Source organism: Micromys minutus (assembly GCF_963924665.1).
Source record: "Micromys minutus genome assembly, chromosome: 21".
Lineage (NCBI taxonomy): Eukaryota > Metazoa > Chordata > Mammalia > Rodentia > Muridae > Micromys > Micromys minutus.
The window spans coordinates 34,441,800-34,451,907 of record NC_137956.1 but is presented as its reverse complement, the minus strand read 5'-3'; the positions used below and the strand labels follow the sequence as shown (position 1 = coordinate 34,451,907).

Below are 10,108 nucleotides of genomic sequence, written 5' to 3'. Positions count from 1 at the left end.
AGTTTTGTGCCCATGTTTGTGGTGAATTGATAGTTTATACATACACACATTTACATATATACATATAAGTTTAAAGCCCCAGCTTCATTTTAAACTCTGCTCAGGCTGTTAAAAAGGTCAAATGGCAAGAATACATATATAAAAGTCAGGAAAACAAAAAAATAACCCTAATGTATATAACTTGTGAACTAAGACATTTGAAACAATATTTACAAGTCTTAATGTTGGGAAGTTCCTCTTTACTAGGAATAGGCAATATTCAGTGATTCAAAATTAGGTTAAAGGCATCAAGTTCACAGGATTGGGATCCTTCAGATGTATGCCTTTTAAACTGCTACACTGACACATCACAGCAATGTCAGGTTGTAGCTGAAATTTTTCTCCTTGTGCACTCCTGGGGAAAGAACCCAGGTTCTTATGCATTTTACAGTCAAGCCCACTAAACTCAACATTCATTGTTTGGCTAGAAGGGCATCAGTGTACTCGAGGCCTTTTGATGACATTCTCCGCAGGAGTTTTCCTCTTCTGTGGTAATCCAGACCCACCTTCCTTACGGAATAAAGCAGTTTCTGATACACGGTAATTATCTGCACAAGGAGGGGATTCCTAGAATATAAAGAGGAAAATTTCAAATTTGTAGTGCATATTCCCAGTTTTTCCCCCACAAAGTTTGCCAGTAGGTCAAAGTTCAGGTAAAGTGGCTAGCTCAGATCTTAATGATTCCATGGATTAATATGGATCGAATTGAGGGAAAGGTGCTCAGTAGCTAATAGTGTGAATGTCATGTATACCCTCCCAAGGTAGGTGTTGTCATACCTGATGGTAGATCAAAGTGGGCTTAACCATCTTCACGTAACTAGTAGGTATTGAGGACATTCAAGTGTTTCTACCTGATGTGTAGCCATTTTTCAACTTTCATAAAAGACATTAAGTAAATCAACATAAAATTCCAATCCTTTCTACCATTACAAAAGGGAAAAAAAAAAAAGGCAAGGCTGTTTTCAAACAAGTCACCATACCAATCCCACTACAGGAGTTGCCATGCTTGTTCTGGGAAATGAACTAAAGTCCTTATTGCACTAACTGAGTCAGTTTCCAGTCTTGTGAGCTTTTTGCTTTTGTTTTATGTATGACACAGGCTGGCTAAAATTCTAATAGAAATGGCTTGAAGAACCAGGCAGAAAGCAAACTATTCCCACAGAAAACAAGGTTGGGAATCTCAAAGCAAAGGCCTGGAAACCAGAAATAGTTTGTGGCCAGATCTCTTAGCCATATCATAGACATGTTCAGCTGTGGCCAGTTCAGCTGCTTCTGCTGTGGTTAAGTAAATGCAAGCAGATAAAGGAAACGCCAGGTTCTATAGTCTCTAGAAATTATGCACAAAATCCAGGACATAGTATAACCTATTTTTAGAATTGTGCAGAAGAATAAGTTTAAGGCCGATTTGGAGTACCAAGTGAAAAGACTCAGGTATATACTTTAAAACTAGCATAAAGAGCTACAACTTGACATTCACTGAATGCTGTGAAAAACTGCAGATCTAAGATCTAATTTGATACCACATTCACTTACATTTCATAAAACAAACCTTGTTAACTTCAGTAACAATAACAGAAAGCTTTTAGCCTAGATGTATGTACAAGGTAGAGCTTTAGAAAAGGGAAAAGTGTTTGAAAGAAGGACCATAGAAAGGCACTGAGAGCTTATTGCCTCTTCTGAGCTTCCTAAGTATAGTCCCAAAGGACACAAATACACCCTGGATACAACTGAATCCTCACAAAGGCACAAAACCAATTTACAGAGGAAAAATGGTTCTTCCAACATACCTAAACGTATTTTAGAGGAATATCTTCAACTTTTTTTATTTTTTAAGATTTATTTGTATGAGCACATCATTGCTGTCTTCAGACACACCAGAAGAAGGCATCAGATCCCATTACTGATGGTTGAGAGCCACCATGTGGTTGCTGGGAATTGAACTCAGGACCTTGGCAAGAGTAGTCAATTCTCTTAACTGTTGAGCCAACTCTCCAGCCCCAACTTTTCTGATCCAAAAATCACACATCTTACAAAGCGAGACTTTCAGAAGGAAAAATGGCTAGCTAGGCTAAGGGCTGACAAAACCAACAATCCATAAAACGTTAAATCAGACCTCATAATAATATAAAACTATTTCTCTGCCACAGAATAAATAGGCTACAGAAAGGGTTGGGGTGGGGAAACTAAGTCCACTCTTCTAACAAAAAGAGACATCAGCCAAAACCAAACATTTTAAGGTTCAACAGTAAAAAAGCAACTCAATGAGAAATGGGAAAACCTGGGCTAGGCGGTAGTGCTTTCCTAACATACAGGGAGCTTTGAGTTTGATCCTTAGAATTGCAAGAACAGTAAACAAATACTGGATTCTAGTTAATGATACACATGCTAAGTATTTGAGGAAACACATGTTCTGATTTCTCCAACTCTGAAATGCACAAAAAATGAAAAACTGATACATAATAAATTAATATTACTTGATTAAATTAAAATGTTACTTGCCCTAGGAAGCAAGTATGCAGTTTAAAATTCATTAATTTAGGGATGGAGAGAACACTTAGCAGTTAAGAACACATAGTACTCTTGCAGAGATCAAAGTTTGATTCTCACACCTACATTGAACAGCTCATAGCCTCCTATACCTCCAGCTCCAGGTGGTATAACTCTCCTTTGAACTCCAGACATACACACACACCCAGGTGGTCGGTCTCCTTTACTGCTAGGAACTGAGTCTGAATACTATAGCAGCCAGTTCTCTTGTCTCTGAGCCTTCATTCTAGCCCCTCTGCTTTCTTTATAGCCCAATGTTTTAAAACCATTTTTAGCTACCCGGATTTTCATAAACTTGTCATATTTAAATTTCATGCTTAAAAAATGTTTACACACATTCAATAGAGAAATGGAACCTAACTGAAAGATGCTAACTAGAGAATAACAAACTAGCAGTTGTATTAGCAGAAAGCCAAGATTTGATGTGTGGCTGTTCAAACTACAAATATAAGCATATTTCTAGAAATAAGCATGTGGTCAGCAAAATGATTCAGCAAGTAAAGGTACTTGCTATCAGCCTGACAACCTAAGTTTTAAGTCCATTAAGTTATCCTCTGACAGCACACACATGCCAACTTCCCCCAGCCCCGAAATAACAATGGCAATGATAAAGGAAAGTAAGAATAGAATGTGACAAACCATTGTCAGATAATCAGCGATATATTCTGTTTTTAAGCAGGCCATGTTCTGGGCAGTAGCTTCTGCGATGAAAACTCTGCAGTCATCAGGTTTCAGTTTATTGAAATCACAAAAGAGATGGGTAGCATCCTTAAACAAAGGTTCTGGATGACCAGGTAACACCTAGAGAAAAGCAGGAAGTATTAATCCCCTCATGCTCCAAAGCAGACTGCCCCTCACAAGGCAGAGGGAATAGAGACATCACAGAAACCCTGCTGCCCCTAGAATAGCAGAAAATTAATTCAGGACAAACCTTTGCTCCTCCTGCCTGAAGAAGGCGCTTGAACCCAGCTTCTCGGGACCGATCAACTCGTAAAATAACTTTCCAGCCACTAAATGCTCCCTATGTAAAGAAAAGTACATGTAATTTTAACATACTGTACTGGCTGGTTTTGTGTCAACTTCACACAGGCTGGAGTTATCACAGAGAAAGGAGCCTCCCTTGAGGAAATGCCTCTATGAGATCCAGCTGTAAGGCATTTTCTCAACTGGTGATCAAGGGGGAGGGCCCAGCCCATTGAGCTGGTAGACCTGGGTTCTATAAGAAAGCAGGCTGAGCAAGCCAGGGGAAGCAAGCCAGTAAGTAACATCCCTTCATGGCCTCTGCATCAGCTCCTGCTTCCTGACCTGCTTGAGTTCCAGTCCTGACTTCCTTTGGTGATGAACAGCAATGTGGAAGTGTAAGCTGAATCCCTTTCCTCCCCAACTTGCTTTTTGGTCATGATGTTTATGCAGATATCCTGGAATTCAGACATTCTCCTGCCTCTGCCTTCCTAGAGCTGCTCCCTAACAGTACCTGTATAGCTATAACAGAATGTTCAATGTAGAATGTGCAACTAAATATAACACTTATGGAACAAAAGACAATTAGAATTACTTGGTCAAGCATATTCTCTTTGAACAAGCTGGACTACTGAATCCCACACAATACCTCAGCAATGCCCGACTTATGACTTTGCTGAATTCTTTTCCTCCATCTCATTGCTGCAAGTGCTAGCTTCTGCTGGTGCTCAGTGACGTCAGTGAGAGCACCAAGTATGGAGCTGCTTCCCCACTCGTAGTCTTCTTCCTAGAAAATCAGGCCAGTGAACTTCTTCATTCCTCTAACATAGAACACTGTGCTAAGCATGGGTATCTGGCTAAGAAGCTTTTAGTCTATTAAGACCAAAGTTGAATGTCCAATTGTTAGATACAGAGAACACTAAACATTTTGTGAACTCAGGAAAAAGATTCATTCCATTTATTCAGTTTTATCTTAAGAACCAAGTACAGCTGGCTGTTAATTAAAACCAGAAACTAATTTCCTAGAAAATTTCTAGCTGTCTTTTGGCCAGACAGCTGTATTCTGGCAACCTAGTAATATTCAGGATATTTGGCTTCATGGGAGCACAGTCAGAGGAGGTATGAACTAAGACAATTCCCAAGGAACTCAGATTGAAAGGTTCAGAAACTGACGCCCAGTTTGTGACAATTAGTTTAATATGGAATGAGCTAACAGCAAAGAAAAAGAATTACAATGAGATATCTTGATATCTTCTCATATTAAGAGAATGTCATTTCAATTAAAAAAAAAAAAAAAGCACCAACAAATTTGGTAACAAGAAGTGAGCAGGCCATAATAAAACTCATTTTTTGTATGCCAACCCAAATATTTAAGAAAGAGGGGAATTAGTTAATACAGCAACCCGACCTTGCAGACTTTGCTGTTACAAAGGCCCTCACACAACTGCTGTAATCTAACTGGCCACATGATCAAGGATGTCTAAAACATTACCAAGAGAACAGACCCTCACAGGAATGTGAATACACACCTGCACAAAGCGTCCAGCTGTCCTGCAAGCGTCTAGGTAGGAGCGATGAAGCACCCATTTGCCAGCTGCCATGGAAGCTAAGTACTTCTCATTGCGCAGTGGGTACCCCACAACCATGTGAGTGCAGCTGGGGTCCGAGCACTGCTTCTCGATCACCGACCCACCTTGTATGGAGAGAAACAGGCTCTACTAACTCTTGGAGGCAGAACAGACTCAATGTGTAGGCTTAAATAACTTACCCATGTTCTTTTCTTCCTCCCCTTTACACATGATAGAAATATGATTATATTTGTATTCTAAATAAGTTGTAATAATGATGTTTTAAAGTAAAATATAAGAAGAAAATTTAGAACAAAAAAGTAAAATATTGGCACCTAGGTCTTTAATCAGGCGACAGTAATTTATCCGCTCTTGAGAATTCAGAGAAGACATCTGGAACACATACGGTTTCTTACGTTTTCCATGCATCTCCTCCAGTGTTTTAATCTAGAACACAATAGTTTTATTTTAGAAAAAAAAAAAAAAACACTATTATCAGCTATAGCTATTTTATAGTGACATTTTATCTACAAACTGTAATTTAAAGAAATTCAATTTTCAGTAGTGATGAGTGTGATACAGCAAACGATTCTACTCTGGAATAAAACAGTAACTAAAGCCACCACCACACCAAAGGTCAACAAACCTTGTCCACAGGATGTGGTGCCACAGGCGCCTTAGCCATGTTGTGGGTCTGAGGCTCAGGGATCAGATTCCTTTCTGCTGCTGGAGCTTCTGGCTCTTCAGAGCCTGGGTGCTCTGGGGCCTGAGTCACACACGAGGCTGAGGGTAAGGGAGAGATCTAGTGTGATAGTGTACACATGGAACTTAGAACAGATTCTGGGGCGTACTCTCACCTGTCTTGGCCAAAGTAAAATGAACATGAACTCTGCAATCAGAAGTATACAAAGGCTCGGGCATGGTGGCATCTGCTTGCAACCCCAGCAACGGGAGGCTGAGACAAGAGAATCTCAGGTTTGAGACCTGCATGGGTACCTGCCTCAAAACCAGGAGTTTCTCCAGCTTATAAATAAATGCAACTAAATAGCTATGAAAGGGCAGGTGTGTTACTTGGGTTTTAAGAATCCTTCCTTTCAAAACATCTTTTGCCAGTAGAACATAACCAAGTTTGTTAAATGAAAGGAATTCTTGAAGAAAATCAGAGGCTAACTCTGTGTATCTAGCACAGGAAGATAAGCTTACCCAGTGTGAAGGGAGGAGAGAAAAAAAGAACCCAGGAAAAGCTCACATACGCCAAAGAACACCAGACACTACCTAACAAACGAAAGAGGCTAGAAAGAAAAAAGGCTAATCCTAAATGTTGCAGGATATTTGATCAGCTTGTGAACCCTGAGATTGTGTTATTTACTGAAAAAAAAAAACAAAACAAAACAAGACCTTTTTTTTTTACTTGTGGTGTGGTTCAGTTTTAGTACATACATTGAATCCCTCTGGTTGCAATAAAGACAAGACCTTAGTATATCTCTAATTCCAAGCAATGAAGGTATAGTGAGTTTGTAGAAGCAGCCATGTCTGAATGTCTAGTTGAGTGGCAGACAGTGAAGAGTCAGAGAAAGACTTGACAGAGTAGGATCTGCCCAGCTCCAGGAGGAAGGAAGGAAGCTAAAGAAGCACAGAGAAGGAGGAGGCCGCTTTACCAGACATTATTATGGGAAGACAGGTTGCAGAGAGAAAAGCTAAACCTGGGGGAAAACAGAACAAGCCAGAGAATAAGAAGCCAGAAGATTAGAACACATTGCCAAAGGCAGTATGAGGCCAAGCAGAGCAACTGAGGAGAGGCCTAGAGAAGCCACACTGAGTCAGGCATTCTAGAGAGGAGTTGAATCAGCCAGTCAGAGCTCAGAAAGAACTAGAAAGGGAGAGATTATTCGGCAGTTAATCTCAGAAACTGAAAATATTCTGGGCCTAGATTATATTGTATGAAGGCTAGAAGCCTCCAAAATGACAATTTCTTCAGAAGAATAAATGATACATTTACATCTAAACTTCTACATTTCAAAATAAAAATTCTCACTGAATTTATACAGTACTAAAAATTCCATTTTCATTTGCGTATGTAATACAGAGAAACAAGGTGTCTTTAAGAGGTCAACATGCATAAAGTACAAATAAATAGGCTTTTCTTATTACCCTGTCCAGCAATTTCTGAATGGTACACAGGCTTTCGAGAAGGAGAATCATCCAGCTTTTTAATCTCAACCTGAAGCTCAGAATACTGTGTCGGGTAGCTAGGCCACTGTAAGTTGCTGGCGAGCCTTGCTCTCTCCTCCCTTGCTGTTGGGTCATCCCAAATGATCTGCTCATTTTGGGAGGGCTCTGTGTTGATATCAGGTACTACCTGTCGAGACTGCCTAAGGAATAAAAGAGACAAATTTAAATATTTAAGTAACAGCCATTTCTGAGTCTAAGTACATCAAATAGATAAGTAGCAAAGACATGCAGTATTTGTTGAAAAAAATCAATAGAAGACATCCCTCTTTCTCCCCCCTCCCTCTTTTTGAATATATGGTTTCTTTATGGAGAGTATGGCTTGAAATGAAGTAAATTAATAATTGCATTTTAGGTATCCCATGTTGGCCTTCACTTGCTCTGTAGTGAAGAATGACCCTGAATGATCGTGCCCTTGCTAGCTTCCATGTGTTAGGATTACAGATATGCACCATCATACCTTCTTAATAATTAAGTTATATTTTGTTGTTGTTTGAGATAAGGTCTCACTATGTAGATCTGGCTGTGCTGGAACTCACAATGCAGACAAGGCTGGTTTTAAACTCACAGAGATCCACTTACCTCTGCTTCCTAGGTGCCACTATACCCAGCTTTAGATTATATTTTTATATAACACTACTGAAGCTATAACTAGTGGGTCTTTCAACCCTGGATGACCAAAATTACCAGACTATAGTAGACCATTTACTGAATTATGAATGCATTAAAAATATTTTCAAGTATTTAAAGATTTATTTTACACACACACACCCCATACTCTGTAGCTGTTCTCAGACATATCAGAAAAAGAGGGTATCAGCCCATTACAGATGGTTGTGAGCCACCATGTGGTTGCTGGGAATTGAACTCAGGACCTCTGGAAGAGCAACTAGTGCTCTTAACCGCTGAGCCATCTCTCCAGCATTTGTTTATGCGTGCAGACATGGGTGGCCCAGGGAGGCCAGAAAGAGTTGTTAGATCCCCTTGACCTGTAGTCACAAGCAGTTATGCACCGCACCATGTGTGTGCTGGGAACCAAACTTGGGTCCTCTAGATGAGTAGCAAGCACTCTAGTCCCTTAAAATATTTTTATTACATTTATTTATTTACTCTGTGTGTTGTGTGTGCATGTGTGGACAACTTACAGGAGTTAGCTCTCTTCCACCTTGTAGGTCCCAGGGATGGAATTCAAGTCATCACACTCGGTAATAAGCATCTTTACCAACTAAAGCTCAAGCTACATAGTGAGACCTTGTTTTAAAAACAAAGACACAAACAAACCAACCAACCAAGACCCTTTTAGTCTCAGATGACTTGGCACAGAGTAAGGTTGTATAATCTAAAATATGACCTATACTCTGTTGAAGAAAAGCCACTTTTCTCAGAATTCAAAATTACTTCAAGGAAAACAGTAAGATAAATGAAGTCAGGAAGCATTCAGAACTCTCATGTACGATTCGAGATTTTTCTCCTAGTGGGAAAATGCTATTGGTGGGTCCAGTAATCAATCCAACAATTGATAAACTGAGGAAGAAAGACACCAAGTTTAAAGCCCCCTTTAGCTAGACAGCAATGCAGAAAGAGGGTGACTGGTGGAACACACATGTAATTCCAGCAGTCAGGAGGCTGAAGCAGGAGACCTGGGAGTTTGGGGCTAACACTAGTTACATAGTATTACAGTCCAGTCTGGGATAAGACCTTGCCTCAAAAATATAAAGACGAAGACAAATACAGTTATATTGCTGAGCTTAAGTGATATATACTGCACTAAGAACCGTGGTCACCTTTCCTAGAATGCAGAGGGGGAAAAGTAAGTATAATTCAAATAAGAAATAAAAAGGGAGGCAAGGGTGGCTGGAGACCTATGTTCAGATGTTCAATCCCTAGAAGCCACTAGGGATGAAAAGGGCTGACATCCACAGGCCATTCTTTGCCTCCAACATGGGTACTGTGGCATGCATGACCCCACGCCCACACACCACACACTCAAACACACAATAATAAGAATGTTTAAAATCTGTTCGGGGTACTGCGTACACTCACTGTCCAGTGCTAACACTATGGAACAGAGAGGACTGACTGCTCACCGATTCTACTTCAATGGGAAAAGCACATATCACATGCTTCTAAGTTAGAACTGCATAATGGCTTGAACTCTAAGAAGACAGAAGACAGCTCAGCAGCAACACACAAATCCCGAGGACAGTGAGATATAACACACACTGTGAGTTAAATAAAGCACCAACATAAGCCCCTTCACTGTCAATATTCTAACTTCTGCTTTATTTTAAAGTTTTAAAAAAAAGAAAAGAAAAGAAAAAACTTGAAGTCCTGTGTGGTGGCAAAACCCTGTTCCTAGCACTTGGGAGGCAGAGGCAGATGGATCTCTGAGAAGGCCAGCCTGGCATGCAGAGCACATTTCAGGATAGCCAGGACTACATAGAGAAACAAAACAAAAGTCTGACCCACCAATCTAAGTCACCAGGGGCTTTTATCCAAATAACCCAACACACAAACCTGAGCGCCTCCAGGACTCTGCTCCGTCCGCTCCGAGCAGAGCGAGTGCTGTCAGGAGTCGAGGAAGCACTGTTACAACCACTTCTTGACATGCACGTCTTTTGGACTGGCGTCTTCACGATGCAGGTTGCTGACATGATCTCTTGTAATTGCTTCTGAAAGTTCTCTCTCATCTCTAAGGCCTGGGTCAGAGCTTGAAACAGACAGTCAATACCAACCAAGAGAAATATGTCCCCCTCTCCTCTCTC

The 10,108-nt window shown here is 40.4% G+C and overlaps 1 protein-coding gene across 1 annotated transcript in view; it reads right to left on the bottom strand.

Annotated features, from left to right (window-relative positions):
• Window positions 1-15: 15 nt before the first annotated feature.
• The window catches only part of TOPBP1 (DNA topoisomerase II binding protein 1), a gene marked incomplete at its 5' end in the record, with an annotated part of 45,051 nt that continues 34,958 nt past the window's right edge, over window positions 16-10,108 (bottom strand). Inside the window, 9 exons of the mRNA XM_080933929.1 lie at window positions 16-606; window positions 3,226-3,387; window positions 3,518-3,607; window positions 4,196-4,333; window positions 5,076-5,239; window positions 5,450-5,561; window positions 5,761-5,897; window positions 7,266-7,486; window positions 9,861-10,053. Coding sequence (XP_080790055.1) covers window positions 475-606; window positions 3,226-3,387; window positions 3,518-3,607; window positions 4,196-4,333; window positions 5,076-5,239; window positions 5,450-5,561; window positions 5,761-5,897; window positions 7,266-7,486; window positions 9,861-10,053 — 1,349 coding nt within the window. The 3' untranslated portion in view covers window positions 16-474. The remainder of the gene's footprint in view (window positions 607-3,225; window positions 3,388-3,517; window positions 3,608-4,195; window positions 4,334-5,075; window positions 5,240-5,449; window positions 5,562-5,760; window positions 5,898-7,265; window positions 7,487-9,860; window positions 10,054-10,108) is intronic.